The sequence below is a fragment of the Coregonus lavaretus genome (assembly GCF_964263955.1).
Source record: "Coregonus lavaretus genome assembly, chromosome: 20".
Lineage (NCBI taxonomy): Eukaryota > Metazoa > Chordata > Actinopteri > Salmoniformes > Salmonidae > Coregonus > Coregonus lavaretus.
The window spans coordinates 36,575,543-36,594,943 of NC_140007.1; the positions used below are offsets into that span (position 1 = coordinate 36,575,543).

General features: G+C 44.0%; 1 protein-coding gene across 1 annotated transcript in view; it reads right to left on the reverse strand.

Moving 5' to 3' along the window:
* LOC311147408 (inter-alpha-trypsin inhibitor heavy chain H6-like) overlaps window positions 1-18,706 on the reverse strand; it is a gene marked incomplete at its 5' end in the record, with an annotated part of 27,262 nt that extends 8,556 nt beyond the window's left edge. The window contains 10 exons of the mRNA XM_084184108.1: window positions 886-2,146; window positions 2,295-2,764; window positions 3,079-3,250; window positions 3,662-3,778; window positions 3,910-4,079; window positions 6,302-6,549; window positions 7,423-7,533; window positions 9,492-9,646; window positions 14,908-14,943; window positions 18,584-18,706. Coding sequence (XP_084040234.1) covers window positions 886-2,146; window positions 2,295-2,764; window positions 3,079-3,250; window positions 3,662-3,778; window positions 3,910-4,079; window positions 6,302-6,549; window positions 7,423-7,533; window positions 9,492-9,646; window positions 14,908-14,943; window positions 18,584-18,706 — 2,863 coding nt within the window. The remainder of the gene's footprint in view (window positions 1-885; window positions 2,147-2,294; window positions 2,765-3,078; window positions 3,251-3,661; window positions 3,779-3,909; window positions 4,080-6,301; window positions 6,550-7,422; window positions 7,534-9,491; window positions 9,647-14,907; window positions 14,944-18,583) is intronic.
* Between the last annotated feature and the right edge of the window lie 695 nt (window positions 18,707-19,401).

A 19,401-nucleotide genomic window follows, 5' to 3' on the forward strand; every position in this document is an offset into this window, starting at 1 on the left:
GACAGATTTTTCACCTAGTCAGCTCAGGGATTAGAACCAGCGACCTTTCGGTTACTGGCACAACGCTCTTACGCACTAAGCTACCTGCCCCCCAGTTGTGTGCGCAGGGTACACTAAATTAGAAGGGTTTCAGCCAAGGGTGGGGAACGTCTGTAAAGCCTACAGGGAGAGGTACAAACTGGTATAGAAAACACAAACATAGTTGACAAAGCTACAAAAGAGCAAAATTAGATAATCTGTAAATAACAAGGTAAGATATTCAAGTGAGAGAGTAGGTGTAGAGAGTAGATGGCCCTAGCTAGCAAAAAGACAGTACTAGACCACAACAGATAAAGACAAAAATATATATACTCATCACTCCTGGAGATATCAGGAGTCCTCTAGCTATCTTCTAGCTATTGTACTATTTCTCTGATAGACAGGTACAAGATATGGACTGTAAATTCAATACTTGATGTAAAGCAATTGATATGATATGCAATACTGGTATTCAGTAAAAATGTATCCTTAGACTATGACTATTCGCCTATACTTTGCATACTGCTATTTGGAGTTCCAAGTGAAATAGACATTAGAGAGTGGACTTATCTCTTGTGGACAGATGCACGTAACATAACTGATATCGTAGCAACTGTCAACAGACTGTGGGATGTGACGACTAACAAAAAACATTGTTCCAGTGAGCTGTTTTTGGACAAATCACGATTTTGCAGGTGCTCGCATCTTTCGAATTTCGGAAGTGGGAGGGGGGACATTTGGCCCATATTCTTGCACGGAACTTTGAGAGAGAGGGGGGAGGAACTACCGTTCTACTATATTTTCTAAGATCTGGCACGATTACGCAACATTTTAGTTCTGAGTTTCCGAGATTATTGGAAGACCTACCCAAGAGTCCTGCAGCCTCCCACAGTTTCGGTCCATCTGTGACACCTGGCATGGGGGCAAATGTGGCAGAGACAAAGGTGGCAATCTGGTCCACATCTGTGTCTGTGTCTGTGTTGGTGTCTGTGTCGGTGTCTGTGTTATTGCCCTGTGGAGCTGGAGTAGGGGAGACAGACTGAAGACTGTACAGGAGTGTGGTGACCTGAGGTTGGTGGGCATCAGCGGCAGACGTGGTGGCGTTATCTGAGGAAGAGGAGGAGAGGGATATTCTAACTGGAGGGAGGACTGTTCTAACAGAGATGGGCAGCAGCGTAGTGGGTTTCCCAGGCTGTGGAGCAGGGGTTGGGTCGGCTCTGACTGAGGTGGTGGTGGTAGTGGAGGTGGTGGTGGTAGTGGAGGTGGTGGTTTTCACAGTTGTAGGGACTGTAGTCTTTACTGTGTTGGGTTGGGTGGTAGTGGTGGTGGTTGTAGGGACGGCCTTCACTGTGGTGGGTGGAGGGGTTGTGGTGGTGGTGGTGGTTTTCCCGGGTGCAGCAGCGGCAGCTGTTTTGAGCAAGTTGGGCAGGTGGTTATTGACTATTCTGGCAGGAGGGGCAGGAGCAGTTTTAGGAGAGCTGGGAGGAGGGGTAGGGGTTTTCCCTGAGAGAGGGACAGGGACAGTTTTGACAGCACTGGGGCTGGGAGTGGTAGTCATAGTGGTTTTCTTGGGGGATGGTGGAGCCACTGTTTTCGCTGGGTTGGGTTTTGTTGGTGGGGTGGAGCCCTTTCTTGGTTGAGGTGGTTGGAGAGGTGGAGGCTTTGTGACAAGAGGGTCTGGTTTAGCTTTGATTGTCCTGGGCTTTTTCACAGGGATGGGGGAGACTATTTTGGTGGCAGGAGTGTGGGCTACTGTGGTTGTTGTAGTAGCTGTGGTGGTGGTGGTGGGTCGAACTGTCGTAGTTGACGCTGAGGTAGGAATTTCATCGGCATCAGGCTTGACTACAACGAGGGATGTAACAGGCGTGACAAAGTTGTACTTGAGGGAGAGGTTGGTGGCCTTCTCTCCCAACAGTTTCTGTATGGCCGGGTCAGTGCTGTTCAGTTTGGCCAGCAGCAGCTCTTTGATAGTGAAGTAAGCCCAGAGACGCCGAACAAAGCTGGAGATCCCGTCCATGCCCCCAGGGCAGCCCATAGAGAACACTGTCCCATTCCCCTCTCCTTTAGACACCAACACGTCATTCTCCAGCTTCACCTTCTGCTTGGAGCCACTGGCCGTCAGAAACACCTGAGAAGAAAATGAAAGAATAGAGAAGATAAGATAAATCTGTATTGGCCATTACAATATTAATAATTAAAGTGTACATTTCCTTTCATCTTATGGTATAAACAGTAGACAAACATAGATCAAGCAACATGATATAAACAATACAAACCTTCAGGTCCATGACCCCTGGCTTGACCTTCCCAGTGACCACCAGCTCGGAGCCCTGGAAGTAGTTAGGGAAGAGGGAGCGTGTGACGTCAAAGGCCTGGTCGTCCATATAGGTCAGCTGGATGTCTGACAGTAGTGGGCTGGCCACCTCATCGTAGAATCCCTTCAGCTGGAGTGCGGCGTCCGCATCCTCGTACACCATCCTCGCCACGCCGCGGTTGTCCAGTGCCAGGCGCCGTAGCAAAGGGAAGTCAGCGTCATCCCCGAAGGCCAGGCCGAACAGAGAGGCGGCGCCCAGGGCGCTCTTAGCGTTGCTCAGGATGAAGTCACTGGATGTCACGCCGATGGTAGCCTCGCCGTCCGTCAGGAAGATGACCAGAGGGACCCGGCGGGCGCCACCGGAGGAGGAGGAGGAGGAGGGAGGGTTGACCAGCTGGGCGGCTGAGAGGAGGGCCGCATTGATGTTGGTCCCTGGAGGAGACAGGGACAGATGGGAAGGAGGGGTGAGCAGAGAGGGAGGGGTGGAGGTGGAAGGAATGGAGGAGGCAGAAGAGGAGGCGGAAGAGGAGGCAGAAGAGGATGCAGAAGAGGAGGCAGAAGAGGATGCAGAAGAGGATGCAGAAGAGGAAGCAGAAGAGGAGGCAGAAGAGGAGGCAGAAGAGGAGGCAGAAGAGTAGGCAGAAGATGGAATGAAATGAAGAAGAGAGAAATACCGACAGTGTTTTCATGGTCTTGTCAGGTTGCTGCAGATATATGTCAAGTACATCAGACTCAATTCCACTCACATCCTTCAGCGATGATCCTCTTGACAAAGTCCTTAGCGTCTCGTATGTTACTCCGCGTGGCCCTCACTGTGCGACCCTTCTTCCAGGTGTGGACCTTGTCTGAGAAAGTGATGATGTTGAAGTGGTCCCCCTCACGCAGGTCTCCCAGGATAGTGGACATCGCCTGCTTTGTCTGGTCCACACAAATGCAGAGAGAAGAGAAAGGATCATTTATTGACCTATATAATGTAGAGTCAATGTTGTCATTCTTGTCTAAATAAATTAGGTGTAGCTGGATGCAATATGAGAGAGGTACAGATGTAGGATCTTAATTTGATCACTCTTTTGTTACTGAGAATTTTCCTGCACAGCAGGAAATGCAGATGAGCTTCGTGATTTACATACATTCACAGAAAATCCACACTAACACACGGTTATATTAACAGTGTTGCACTTTTCATGTAGCCTACTTTTGGCCAGCTGACAGCCTAACCACTGATCAAGCAACATTATGGACTAAACGTTCCAATCCTGTTGCTGCATTATTTTGCTGTGACAATATAGGTCAAATTAAGATCCTACATCTGTAATACTTATACTGTACCTGTTTGATCTTGGTGCCAATCATGGAGCCACTGACATCAATGACAAAGATGACATCCTTGGGGACCACAGGAAGCCCCCGAGGTGCAAAGTAGTGGACAAAGTATCCATCAAACACCTGAGAGAGGCCAACAGAAGAGAATAATAACTCACTTGAATAGATTATTGTCTCACTAGATACTGTCGTTTGTACAGTATTTGTTGTGTAGGAGTTTAGTCCTAGACAGTGTGTAGTGCTTGTGTGTTGACCTGTATGTCCCCCATGAGGTCACTGAGTTCTACATCGTACTGGATGATGTAGTCAGCGTTGAGTCCCTTAGAAGAGGCACTGCTCTGCTGCTGCAGGCTGGGGCTGTAGTGCACACGGGCACATCGAGGGTTCTGCTGGACCTGGGTGGAGGCTGGAGCCTCCGACTCACCTGGATGGAAGAGGAGGGAGGCCAGAGAACACCCAGTCAGTTCACAGACAGTTAAATTGTCGCAACCCCTATTACTAGCCTGTTCAACCTCTCTTTCGTAACGTCTGAGATCCCCAGAGATTGGAAAGCTGCCGCGGTCATCCCCCTCTTCAAAGGGGGTGACACTCTAGATCCAAACTGTTACAGACCTATATCCATCCTGCCCTGCCTTTCGAAAGTATTTGAAAGCCAAGATAACAAACAGATCACCGACCATTTCGAATCCCACCGTAACTTCTCCGCTATGCAATCCGGTTTCCGAGCAGGTCATGGGTGCACTTCAGCCACGCTCAAGGTCCTAAACGATATTATAACCGCGATCGATAATAGACAGTACTGTGCAGCCGTCTTCATCGACCTGGCCAAGGCTTTCGACTCTGTCAACCACCGCATTCTTATTGGCAGACTAAATAGCCTTGGTTTCTCAAATGACTGCCTCACCTAGTTCACCAACTACTTCTCAGATAGAGTTCAATGTGTCAAATCGGAGGGCCTGTTGTCTGGACCCATGGCAGTCTCTATGGGGGTGCCACAGGGTTCAATTCTTGTGCCGACTCTTTTCTCCGTGTATATCAATGATGTCGCTCTTGCTGCTGGTGACTCTCAGATCCACCTCTACGCAGACGACACCATTTTGTATACATCTGGCCCTTCATTGGAGACTGTGTTAACAAACCTCCAAACGAGCTTCAATGCCATACAACACTCCTCCAGTAGCCTCCAACTGCTCTTAAACACTAGTAAAACTAAATGCATGCTCTTCAATCGAACGCTGCTGGCACCCGCCCACCCGACTAGAATCACTACTCTCGACGGGTCTGACCTAGAGTATGTGGACAACTACAAATACCTAGGTGTCTGGTTAGACTGTAAACTCTCCTTCCAGACTCACATTAAGAATCTCCAATCCAAAGTTAAATCTAGAATCGGCTTCCTATTTCGCAACAAAGCCTCCTTCACTCATGCTGCCAAACATGCCCTCGTAAAACTGACTATCCTACCGATCCTTGACTTCGGCGATGTCATTTACAAAATAGCCTCCAACACTCTACTCAGCAAATTGGATGTAGTCTATCACAGTGCCATCCGTTTTGTCTCCAAAGCCCCATACACTACCCACCACTGTGACCTGTACGCTCTTGTTGGCTGGTCCTCACTACATGTTCGTCGTCAAACCCACTGGCTCCAGGCCAACTATAAATCACTGTTAGGCAAATCCCCACCTTATCTTAGCTCATTGGTCACCATAGCAGTACCCACCCGTAATCTGCGCTCCAGCAGGTATATCTCACTGGTCATCCCCAAAGCCAACACCTCCTTTGGCCGCCATTCCTTCCAGTTCTCTGCTGCCAATGACTCAAACGAATTGCAAAAATCTCTGAAGCTGGAGACACTTATCTCCCTCACTAACTTTAAGCATCAGTTGTCAGAGCACCTTACCGATCACTGCACCTGTACACAGCCCATCTGAAATTAGCCCACCCAACTACCTCATCCCTATATTGTTATTTATTTTGCTCTTTTGCACCCCAGTATCTCTATTTGCACATCATCTCTTGCACATCTAGCATTCCAGTGTTAATACTAATTGTAATTATTTTGCACTATAGCCTATTTATTGCCTTACCTCCATAACTTGCTACATTTGCACACACTGTATATATATTTTCTGTTGTATTTTTTGACTTTATGTTTTTTTACCCCATATGTAACTCTGTGTTGTTGTTTTTATCGCACTGCTTTGCTTTATCTTGGCCAGGTCGCAGTTGTAAATGAGAACTTGTTCTCAACTGGCTTACCTGGTTAAATAAAGGTTAAATAAAATAAAACAATAACTACTCATTATTGTGATCCAGAATGATTCTTTTTGTAAGTTTAATTGTCACATACACCAGAAAGGTGCAGTGAAATGTGTTGTTTTACAGGGTCAGCCATAGTAGTACAGCACCCTTGGAGCAATTTAGAGTTAAGTGCCTTGCTCAAGATTTTTCACCTTGTCGGCTCAGGTATTCGAACCAGCAGCCTTTCGGTTATCGTCCCAATGCTCTAACCGCTAGGCTACCTGCCATTAGTGATTCTGCGCTTTGCCTTGCTCAAACTGATCCCCTAAACATGCTGATTGTATCACAACTAGTACTACTACTTTGACAGTTAACATTGATGGCTGTCTTTTCCTATGTTACCTGTGACAGTGTTGGAGAGCAGTCGGCTGGTCTTCAGCGGGAGGACCTTGATGAAACTGAGTCCTGTCCTCTCCGCTATACTGACGTCCAGGGTGAGGTTAGTGACCAGTCCTCCAGGCCTCAGACCCAGGGTCAGTTCATAGCGACCCAACCTGCGGGGCAGCAGCTCCTCGTAGGACAGCGAGAAGGACATCCGGGTCCCCGAGGGAACACTCACCGCCACGCGGAACTTCTCGATCTCCCTCTCCCTGAGATAGAAAAACCACAGCAGAGGAGAAACAACAGAGAGAGACAGTATTGGAGTGATGGCGTCTGTGGTCAACAGAGAGAGACAGTATTGGAGTGATGGCGTCCGTGGTCAACAGAGAGAGACAGTATTGGAGTGATGGCGTCCGTGGTCAACAGAGAGAGACAGTATTGGAGTGATGGCGTCCGTGGTCAACAGAGAGAGACAGTATTGGAGTGATGGCGTCCGTGGTCAACAGAGAGAGACAGTATTGGAGTGATGGCGTCTGTGGTCAACAGAGAGAGACAGTATTGGAGTGATGGCGTCTGTGGTCAACAGAGAGAGACAGTATTGGAGTGATGGCGTCCGTGGTCAACAGAGAGAGACAGTATTGGAGTGATGGCGTCCGTGGTCAACAGAGAGAGACAGTATTGGAGTGATGGCGTCCGTGGTCAACAGAGAGAGACAGTATTGGAGTGATGGCGTCCGTGGTCAACAGAGAGAGACAGTATTGGAGTGATGGCGTCCGTGGTCAACAGAGACAGACAGTATTGAAGTGACGGCGTCCGTGGTCAACAGAGACAGACAGTATTGGAGTGATGGCGTCTGTGGTCAACAGAGAGAGACAATATTGGAGTGATGCCGTCTGTGGTCTTTGGTGAAACTGAAAGAATGTCTGCGAGAGCCTTGAGGGGATGGAGTAGGATCTAGACTAAAGTGATGTAGAAAGATGTGAGTGTATGTGGTGGGTAGGTGATGGATGTCTGATTTGTACTGCAGAAAATCTAGAGAAAAATGGAAGTAGTTTGTTACGCTTTCACACACAAAGTAAATACATCTGAATAAAACACATATCAAAGAGTGAATGTGGTACCAAATACTTTTTCAGACTGACTTGGTGGCAACAAGTCCAGCTGTTTTTCCTTGTTTCTTGGCTGCGTCATATATCTTCCTGGCGGCGCTCCGTTCCTTCACCTGGGCGATGTACACTTTGCCATTGGAGGTGCTGTAAGATAAGAGGACAGAAATAACTGGGTAACTCACAATGGTCAGACTATGTTAACAAACATGCTTTGGTCTCATAGATGGAAAACGGGTAAAAGGTAGATAAAAAGGTTTATTGACAGTAAATAGACTTTCCTTTACCATAACTGTGCTTTCCTTTATGGTAACTATTATCAGTCATGCGTTACAAAGCAATAATATACTGTACTTCACAGCATTCGTGTGCAAAGGGTCTGAATACTTATGTAAATAAGGTATTTATGTTTTCTATTTGTAATACATTTGTAAACATTTATAAAAACCTGTTTTCACATTGTCATTATGGGGTATTGTGTGTAGAATAAGGCTGTAACGTAACAAAATTTGGAAAAAGTCAAGGGGTCTGAATACTTTCCGAAGGGTGGCATTTGGGACCCACACTTGATTACTGGAACGAGATCGAGTAACACTCGGATACCCCATCCATGGCCCTGGAGAATCTACACCCAACCATTTCCCAACCATTTCCCAATCAAACTGAACCAGAGCTCACACATAGACCTTAATCCCAACCATACAGTTCCTGTGCTAAAATAAGGTCAAGTCCTTTGAACAAATATATTAAAATAAAAACCAACAGGGACCAACCGCAAGTCTTGAAGCAAGTCTTGTTTCAGACACAGAGCAGAATGGAATGGTTTGTTTACCAGGGTGGAAAATATAGCGGTATGGATGTATGTGTGGCTGAGAGGGAGTGGGAACTGGGAACGGCTGCAATTGAGTGACCTACACACAGAACACAAGGCCCTCAGTCCCACGTTGAGAAACGCCACTGAACTAAAGAAATACAGTCGCACAGTTATTTTCCTACTGAGTTAGTTGGTGAAGAGCAGGCGGCCCTGTGTCGAGTGTGTGTCGTGTGTGTGTGTGTGTGAGTGAGTGAGTGACAGAAAAAGAGATGATGAGATTATATGCATGTAAAACGATCTATTTTCAAGAGTTTACGCCCCCCATTTTACTACATGTAAATAAGTCTGTGCATGGCATGTGTAGGCTGTGTGTCAGTATGTAGTTGTGTATGGGTTTTGTGCACGTGTACCTTGGCTCAGTGCCTTGGTAAACTTCGCAGGAGAGAGAGGGGGAAGAAAACGGTGCAACCTCCTGTCATTTTCTCTATTAACTTTCCGACTTACATTTATAAAGCCGGGTATTCATCTGCTTTTAAGGTCCCTCCGACCCCTCCCCCTTCTGACCCGCTTCTGCTCCCAAACCCAACTACAGGCTACGGTTCCTCGTTGGGTCTGTAATGTTGACTTTTTTATCTTGTTTATATTTCATATATTTTTTTTAAAGGAGAATGGGAGAGTGGTTTTCAGCCCTCTTAGTAATCAAATGATGTGTCTCCTCTCCACACCGGACATATTTCCTCTGAAGTTTTTATTTGGGGGAGTTTGTCCGGAACCACTGACCTGACTGGTATTCAGGATTAGTTTTGTTTATTTAATACCTTCATTTACCCTGCTATTAACAATATTTCCCTCTATTAAATTTTTTATGTACTAATTTAATGTTAGAATCTCTGAGGTGAGTCCTACTGTCTCCAGCATGTGAATGATCCCCTTTATGGCTGAAAATAAATGTCCTTTTGATCCTGAAGGATATTAGCCTGAGTGCCAGTCTGTTTGTGCTATAATGCCAACTCCTTGTCACTCATTGTCAAGCATAAGGAGTTGGCAAGGGAGCAGAAACAGACTGGGATCCAGGCAAGAAGGATATAATTCCAAGGGATTTAACAGTTAATTTGATTACAGGCCTAGAGAGAGAGAGAGAGAGAGAGAGAGAGAGAGAGAGAGAGAGAGAGAGAGAGAGAGAGAGAGAGAGAGAGAGAGAGAGAGAGAGAGAGAGAGAGAGAGAGAGAGAGAGAGAGAGAGAGAGAGAGAGGATGATAAAGTAAACTTGAAGCGTGTGATTCTGACTCACATCGTGAAGTTGGAGATGAATGCAGCAGAGGGCAGGTCCACCTCGAAAGCTGCCTCCTTGGTGACAGGTAGCTGGTTCCACACAGAGCTCTGGATTGTGGTGTGGGCATAGCGAGACACGACAGAACACCTCACATGGTAGTCTGTCACCTTCAGCTGTGAAAAACACAAGTACTACAAGTAACATATACATTTAATCTGATGAAATTTGTATATAGCTAACCTACAACAAAACCAATAGCGAACTCATGAAGAGCTTTGGACTTCTTGGTGTAATGGCTGTTTGAATGACAGTTGAGAAGACCCAGGTTTGAGTCCTGGTCGGGCTCTTTTGGAATTGCAAATCCAAGTATTACTGGGCTTTTTACCCTGGCTTCAGTGGCTTGACAAATTTAGACAAATGATACAAAGCCACACTCTGCAAGATATCCCTCCCACTCCCTTGTTTACTTGGCTAATTCTGGGCCCTGCTGAGACCAATCTGGTCAGCTGGGCCACATTACTGCCAGTCGAGGACACAGACAGACAGACAGACCTGAGGTACTGAGAGACAGACAGACAGACCTGTTTCTCGTTACTCACTGGTATCAAAGACAGTGGACAAGCTTTCTGACACATCAGAGACCTATCGCTTTAGAGTGATAATGGATGATGTACATTCTATCACTGGCAACATTCAAAGCGTCAAATAAAGTGTTGCCTCTATTGAGATACAGTGCTGTAGGGTTTTTCACTCTGTGTGGCACACAGGTTATAAATACAGATAGCAATAAGAGTGATAAGTAGATCTACACTCGCAGCATGATTTCTTCCTAACCTAATACTAGCGTCTTTAATAATCATGTTGCTATCTAGATTTCCTCAATTATGTCATTAAAGGGCGGCTGCACTTCCTTATTTGGCCTTGTTTTAGATTTGGTTAATTAAGAAACTGAATTCAAATGTGAGTTGGTTTCGGGGTTTGGTTTGATGTGGGTGTCTATTGTTTGTGTTCGCAGGTGGGAAGAGTAAGCCAAATTATTTAGCCAATTAGCTTCAGCCGGCTGGTGTGTGACCGTGGCAAAGTTGTTTTGACTTTGGATAGCCTCTCTCCAGGGCTAGTTAGGGACCGTCAATAAACTACACAATGTAAATGGGACAATATTTTCATGTTGCACATCTTTCAGTTGTCTCATTAAATGCTTTCAATATTTGTATATGAATTTCTACAATTTATAGTTGGTTTGAGGTTTTTAAGTCATTGTTATTTGGAGCTATTAACCTTTTAAAATATTGTCCCATGTACAGTGTCTAATTTACTGATGGTCCCTCACTAGCCCCATAGGGATATTGATTGGGTGCTGCCAGCTGTGGGCAGGTGGAAATGATTTTTTTTTAAACAACCCACGGAAAATTGTTATGGTACCATTCATTCCGTGACATAAAATGTTTCCCTATCATCTCGCAAATCTCAGTTTTGGACGAAACTGACTTTATGACCAAAATTATCCTATTTACACTTCGTAGTCAATTTTGACAGTAGAATAAATGTTTCTGACTCATACCGGTACCACATAGGCAATTTTCAAAAAGAGAAGTTGTTTCCACGTAATTACGTTGAACCAACGTGAAATAGACGCTGAACTGCCATCTGTGCCCAGTGGGAGGGCTTAGATGAAAGGGCTTAATGTGAACTGTTCCTTTTAATGGCAGTAAAAAAATATAGGCATTCTTCTACAGGCTCCTTCCTTAGGGGCATGCGATTGGCAAGAATAATCTCTAGCACACACGGTGGATAATGTCACACGGAATAGTGATTTAGAAGCGGATAAATGTTCAGTGAATGCTATCCAACATTATCATAGCCCATCTACAGAGAAAGTTGTTGCATAATTATCAAGTGTGCAAGAGCTGTACAAGTAAGATATCTACAGGGCCGGCTCTAGCGTTTTGGGGGCCCTAAGCAAGATTTGGTTGGGGGCAAAACATTTTAGTGGCCCCCCTCTTGGCGGCGGAGAGAACATTTTGCAGTTTTAAAGTTAATGTCCTGCAATTCTACATAATTTTGCATAGGGCATTGAGAAAATGTGGCAGTTTTAAAGCAACATTTCCGCAATTCTGCAAATGTTTCCATGGGGAAGAGAGAACATTTTGCAGTTTTAAAGCAACATTCCAAGCGATTCTCCTCATTTTGCCATGTGGTTGAGAGAAAAAAACTCTGTTTTAAAGCTTATTTAATGCAGTTCTAAACATTTTGCTATGGGTTGGAGAGAAAATGTTGCAGTGTGTGTGCAACGTTTCAGATTGATCCAGTGAAGCATTGCAATACTGGACAATTTTGTATCAAGTCTGCCCAAATGTGCTGAATTGGTCAATTGATACATTTTAAGTACATACCTATAGAGAACATACAAAAATGATATGGTAATACAAAATGTAAGTTTACACACTCCCAGGAATGTCATACATGATGGATCATTAGCTTATACACTAACTTTCACACATCTAGATGGCCAGGAGGGGTGGGTGTGGAGCCAGAGACAGCAGGGGTTCAAACTGTAGAACCCAGTTCCTACATTTGAATATAGAAATTGATTTTATCAAACAGAACTATGCTACATTTTATCTCTGGGACCCTTAGGATGACAAATCAGAGCAAGATTACTGAATGTAAGTACATTATTTACCTTCAGAGGTGAATGTATCGAACCAGTTTCCGTGATAAAGTTTTTTGTTGTTGTGCACTCTTCTCAAACAATATCATGGTATTTCTTCACTGTAATAGCTACTGTAAATTGGACAGTGCAGTTAGATTAACAAGAATTTAAGCTTGCTGCCCATATAAGACATGTCTATGTCCTGGAAAGTTTGCTGTTACTTATAACAGTCATGCTAATCACATTAGCGCACGTTAGCTCAACCTTCCCGTATACGGGACACCGATCCCATAGAGGTTAAGAAGCCTTTTGGACCTAGACTTGGCGCTCCGGTACCGCTTGCCATGCGGTAGCAGAGAGAACAGTCTATGACTAGGGTGGCTGGAGACTTTGACAATTTTTAGGGCCTTCCTCTGACACCGCCTGGTATAGAGGTCCTGGATGGCAGGAAGCTTGGCCCCAGTGATGTACTGGGCCGTACGCACTACCCTCTGTAGTGACTTGCGGTCGCAGGCTGAGCAGTTGCCACACCAGGCGATGAAGCAACCAGTCAGGATCCCCTCGATGGTGCAGCTGTATAACTTTTTGAGGATCTGAGGACCCATGCCAAATCTTTTCAGTCTCCTGAAGGGGGAATAGGCTTTGTCGTGCCCTCTTCACGACTGTCTTGGTGTGTTTGGACCATGATAGTTTGTTGGTGATGTGGACACCAAGGAACTTGAAGCTCTCAACCTGTTCCACTACCGCCCCGTCGATGAGAATGGGGGCGTGCTCAGTCCTCTTTTTTTTCCTGTAGTCCACAATCATCTCCTTTGTCTTGATCGCGTTGAGGGTGAGGTTGTTATCCTGGCACCACACGGCCAGGTCTCTGACCTCCTCCCTATAGGCTATCTCATCGTTGTCGGTGATCAGGCCTACCACTGTTGTGTCGTCGGCAAACTTAATGATGGTGTTGGAGTCGTGGCAGATGTGTTGTTACCTACCCTTACCACCTGGGGCCGGCCCGTCAGGAAGTCCAGGATCCAGTTGCAGAGGGAGGTGTTTAGTCCCAGGGTCCTTAGCTTAGTGATGAGCTTTGAGACCACTATGGGGTTGAACGCTGAGCTGTAGTCAATGAATAACATTCTCACGTAGGAGTTCCTCTTGTCCAGGTGGGAAAGGGCAGTGTGGAGTGCAATAGAGATTGCATCATCTGTGGATCTGTTGGGGCGGTATGCAAATTGGAGTAGGTCTAGGGTTTCTGGGATAATGGTGTTGATGTGAGCCATGACCAGCCTTTCAAAGCACTTCATGGCTACAGACTTGAGTGCTACGGGTCGGTAGTCATTTAGGCAGGTTATCTTAGTGTTCTTGGGCACAGGGCCTATGGTGGTCTGCTTGAAACATGTTGGTATTACAGACTCAGTCAGGGACATGTTGAAAATGTCAGTGAAGACACTTGCCAGTTGGTCAGCGCATGCTCGGAGTACACGTCCTGGTCATCCGTCTGGCCCTGCGGCCTTGTGAACGTTGACCTGCTTAAAAGTCTTACTCACATCGGCTACGGAGAGCGTGATCACATAGTCATCTGGAACAGCTGATGCTCTCATGCATGCTTCAGTGTTGCTTGCCTCGAAGCGAGCATAGAAGTGATTTAGCTCGTCTGGTAGGCTCGTGTCACTGGGCAGCTTGCGGCTGTGCTTCCCTTTGTAGTCTGTAATAGTTTGCAAGCCCTGCCACATTCGAAGAGCGTCGGAGCTGGTGTAATACGATTCAATCTTAGTCCTGTATTGCCTCTTCGGAGGGCTTGCGGGTAAAAGTCTAAAAGTATTTGGTTTTAAATGTACTTAAGTATCAAAAGTAAATGGAATTGCTCAAATATACTTAAGTATCAAAAGTCAAAGTAAAAGTATAAATCATTTCAAATTCCTTATATTACGCAAACCAGATGGAACAATAAAAAAAATATTTTTTTGGTATTTACAGATAGCCAGGGGCACACTCCAACACTCAGACATAATTTACAAATGAAGCACTTGTGTTAAGTGAGTCCGCCTGATCAGAGGCAGTAGGGATGACCAGGGATGTTCTCTTGATAAGTGCGTGAATTGGACCATTTTCCTGTCAAAATGTAACGAGTACTTTTGGGTGTCAAGGAAAATGTATGGATTAAAAAGTACATTATTTTCTTTATGAATGTAGTGAAGTAAAAGTAAAAGTTGGCAAAAATAGAAATAGTAAAGTAAAGTACAGATACCCCAAAAATTGACTTAAGTAGTACTTTAAAGTATTTTTTACGTAAGTACTTTACACCACTGGCTAATTGAGTGACTGTCAGCAGGGACATAGCTACTTTTTTTTGGGGGGGGGGTACTCAGTCGGGGTCTCAAGTTGATACTCAACTTACTGATGAGAATTTGAATAGTAGAATACACAAGGTGCAATTTCAAACCTTGGTTGTGCATCAGCAGTTTTCCTCTTGTTATGTCACTCACTGACAGTCACTCAATTACCTGATGTTAGTAAAAAAAAAAAAGATTGGTCAATTAGTCTAGTTAGTCTAGCCAGCTACAGTAAACGTATAGTAATCATGGCCGAATTACCGACCTGGCAGGCAGGGCACGTGCCCAGGGGCCCTGACCTCCAGGAGGCCACATTGATTTTGTTAGTCACGCGGGGCCCTAAGCCTCCACTTATGACGCTAGCCAGGTATCCCTGATTTGAATGTTCTGTTTTGGTTATGACACATTCCACTGGGACTGGGTCATGAACAACAGGCTGTTCCATGTAGCTCATACTCACCACAGATTTAGCTGGTTTGCTCTGGCGTCTCACTCTCTGGAGAGAATATAACACAGAGAAAGTTAATAAAAGTGTAATGAATCCTAACTATGGGATTGAGCGCAGCAGTACCGAACATTTATACACACCAGAGCCCTGACAGTAACAGATTGCTGGAGTCCTGTAGTTTGGAAAAATGTAATCAAAACAAGCTGATGCCTTCTGAACATTGTGCAAAGCTTTAAAATCTTAATAGACTCATAAAAGCTTGCTTAGTAGTGATTTAAGAACACAGATTTGCCCTAAAGCCATCATTATTCCATAATGTATAACATTTTTTATCTCTGTATGGGAAAGAAGATTATTTAAAATGTAAGTTAGTACATGTAGGTCCTTATCTACTATAATAAGTTGTATTAAAGAGGAGAACTTGACTTGGAAAAGTGACACAATTCTACCAAGTACTGTAGTTATCTTACAAAATCCCCTCCTTTTAAATTAATCTCCAGAATCTATGTGTGGTGTTGGGTCAATATTTCTGTGTCAAAATAGGATGAATCAAAGCTATTCATGAATGAAGGGGGAACTTTAAATAAATGCTTTCACTGTACACAGAGGGGCAGTGAGGTGCACACTGCACAGGTTCGGATTCAAATGTTAATTTTGATTACAAATCATTGCTGTGTCAATACTTTACCACATATCCAAGATATACAATACAAACAAATAAATACCTTTAAAGAGAGGAAAACATTTTAATTTGCAGGCCGGGGTTCATTCTTCAGTGACGTTTTGAATATAATTTTTTGGGTGAAATAGAAACATTATTTTAAATGGATGTAAATGTAGGCTATTCATAATTGTATTCACATCTGCCATATATAGTGCCTTCAGAAAGTATTCATACCCCTTGACTTTTTCCAGATTGTGCTGTGTTACAGCCTGAATTTAAAATGGATTTAATTGAGATTTTGTGCCACTGGCCTACACACAATACCCCATAATGTCAAAGTGGAATTAATTTACATGATCACATTTTTTTTATTTACCTGCTCGTTGAACATCTCATTCCAAAATCATGGGCATTAGTATGGAGTTGGTCCCCCCTTTGCTGCTATAACAGCCTCCACTCTACTGGGAAGGCTTTCCACCAGATGTTGGAGCATTGCTGCGGGGAATTGCTTCCATTCAGCCACAAGCACATTAGTGAAGTCGGGCACTGATGTTGGGCGATTAGGCCTGGCTCGCAGTTGGAGTTCCAATTCATCGCAAAGGTGTTCGATGGGGTTGAGGTCAGGGCTCTGTGCAGGCCAGTCAAGTTCTTCCACACCAAACTCGACAATCAATTTCTGTATGGACCTTGCTTTGTGCACGGGGGCATTGTCATGCTGAAAAAGGAAAGGGCCTTCCCAAAACTGTTGCCACAAAGACCATTATTCCTCCTCCACCAAACTTTACAGTTGGCACTATGCATTGGGGCAGGTAGCGTTCTCCTGGCATTCGCCAAACCCCGATTTGTCCGTCGGACTGCCAGATGGTGAAGCATAATTCATCACTCCAGAGAACACGTTTCCACTGCTTCAGAGTCCAATGGGGGAGAGCTTTACACCACTCCAGCCGACGCTTGGTATTGCGCATGGTGGTCTTAGGCTTGTGTGTGGCTGCTTGGCCATGGAAACACATTTCATGAAGCTCCTGACAAACATTTTTTGTGCTGACATTGCTTCCAGAGGCAGTTGGAACTCGGTAGTGAGCGTTGCAACCGAGGAGAGACGATTTTTACGCGCTACGCACTTCAGCACTCGGCAGTCCCATTCTGTGAGCTTGTGTGGCCTAGACGTTTCCACTTCACAATAAAAGCACTTACAGTTGACCGGGGCAGCTCTAGCAGGGCAGAAATTTGACAAACTGACTTGTTGGAAAGGTGGCATCCTATGACGGTGCCTCCATGAAAGTCACTGAGCTCTTCAGTAAGGCATTCTACTGCCAATGTTTGTCTATGGAGATTGAATAGCTGTGTGCTCAATTGTATACACCTGTCAGCAACAGGTGTGGCTGAAATAGCCAAATTCACTAATTTGAAGGGTTGTCCACATACTTTTGTATATATGGTGTATGTTTTTCTAAATTAAAGAGCTCAAATGTCTTGAGTTAATAAGTATTCAACCCCTTTGTTATGGCAAGCCGAAATAAGTTCAGGAGTAAAAATTTGCTTAACAAGTCACGTAATAAATTGCATGGACTCACTCTGTTTGCAATAAAAGTGTTTAACATGATTTTTGAATGACTACCTCATCTCTGTACCCCAGTGAATTTCAAACACAGATTCAACCACAAAGACCAGGGAGGTTTTCCAATGACTCGCAAAGAAGGGCACATATTGGTAGATGGGTAAAAAAAAGCAGACATTGAATATTCCTTTCAGTATGGCGAAGTTATTTATTACACATTGTCACTACAAAGATACATACATCCTTCCTAACTCAGTTGCTGGAGAGGAAGGAGTTTCACCATGAGGCCAATGGTGACTTTAAAACAGTTACAGAGTATAATGGCTGTGATAGGAGAAAACTGAGGATGGATCAACAACATTGTAGTTCCTCCATAATACTAATCTAAATGACAGAGTGAAAAGAAGGAAGCCTGTACATAATAAAATATTCCAAAACATGCATCCTGTTTTCAACAAGGCACTAAAGTAAAACTGCAAAACATTTGGCAAAGAAATGAACTTGTCCTGAATACAAATCATTATGTTTGGGGGCAAATCCAACACAACACATCACTGAAGCGGAATAGAGCTAAGCACAGGCAAAATCCTAGAGGAAAACATGCTTCAGTCTGCTTTCCAACAGACACTGGGAGACAAATTCACCTTTAAGCAGGACAATAACCTAAAACACAAGGCCAAATATACACTGGAGTTGCTTACCAAAATGACATTGAATGTTCCTGAGTGGTCTAGTTACAGTTTGACTTAAATCAGCTTGAAAATCTATGGCAAGACATGAAAATGGCTGTCTAGCAATGATCAACAACCAACTTGATAGAGCTTGAAGAATTTTAAAAAGAATAATGTGCAAATATTGTACATTCCAGGTGTGCAAAGCTCTTAGAGACTTACCCAGAAAGACTCACAGTTGTAATCACTGCCAAAGGTGATTCTAACATGTATTGATTCAGGGGTGTGAATACTTATGTAAATTAGATATTTCTGTATTTCATTTTCAATACATTTGCAAAAAATTCTAAAAACATGTTTTCACTTTGTCATTGTGGGGTATTGTGTGTAGATGTGTTAGAAAAAAACTATATTTAATCTATTTTGAATTTTACATTTTACATTTTAGTCATTTAGCAGACGCTCTTATCCAGAGCGACTTACGGTTAGTGAGTGCATACATTTTTCATAATTTAGGCTGTAACACAACAAAATGTGGAATAGGTTAAGGGTATGAATACTTTCTGAAGGCACTGTATACCAAAGTAATGTGCAGTAGGCTACCATTTAAAGTTTCCCACTCACTTGAGTGCAAAAATTACATATTGAGTGCAAAAAGGAATGTGGCATAGTATGAGGAGGAAAAAGACGAGCTTGGATAAATTATGATTTTCGAGGCTGTCTTGACTGAGTAGCATGTTTTTCAAAATGTTCCTATATTAGTCCAGTCCCATAGGAAGATAAAATCATTCTCACCTGTAAGAGTATGTATTTTGCTCCCTGGGGTGCTCCATGTTCCTCTGAAAATCCCCCCTGGACTGAGATGATGATGAAAAAGAAAATACAACAGATTTTTAAATCCACTTTCCCCATGGTCATATACTTTTGTCTCCGAGATGAAAAACGTTCTGTTGCCAGTGGTCTCACTTTGCCAGTCAGTGAGAGAAATCCAGTGAGTATACGCAGGACGCGGTGGGAGGACAAACCTCACATGTTACACAAGTTAGTTTTGCAAGGGGCAGTCGACTCGTTCCTCTCCCTCCACCTTATTTTAATCGTTTTGAAACTTAGGAAAGAATTACAGAAAATAAGTTGTAGAAGTATAATTTATAACTGACAGATAATCAGATGAAAAGTTAAGAAAATCAGTGGGCGCAAAGTTGCAAGAGTTGAGTCCCTGTGAGTTCAGTAGGGTATCCCTCCTTGAGTGTACATAACTGGAAATTTCGCGCACTGTTGCCATCAGGAGCATGAGAAGAAATGACGAATTATTAACCCATGAATGTCGACAATTTGACAGAAAAACATCCCAAACTCTCTGCTCTTCCCCCTTTCTCAATTCCAAAATGGGACCATATAAGGACTCTATCCCACCCTGACATACAAATACATAGGCTACAACATAGGTATACAAATGTAGAACAAGTATCTTTCTTTTTTATAAATTATATTCTGTCATCTAGTCTCTTTCATGAATAGTCAGGCTGAATTGTGACCCTAATAAAAGTTTGAATTATCTGTAAAACAGATCTCTAAAATTGGTGAGGCAATTTCACAAACCTAGTTCCAGTTAT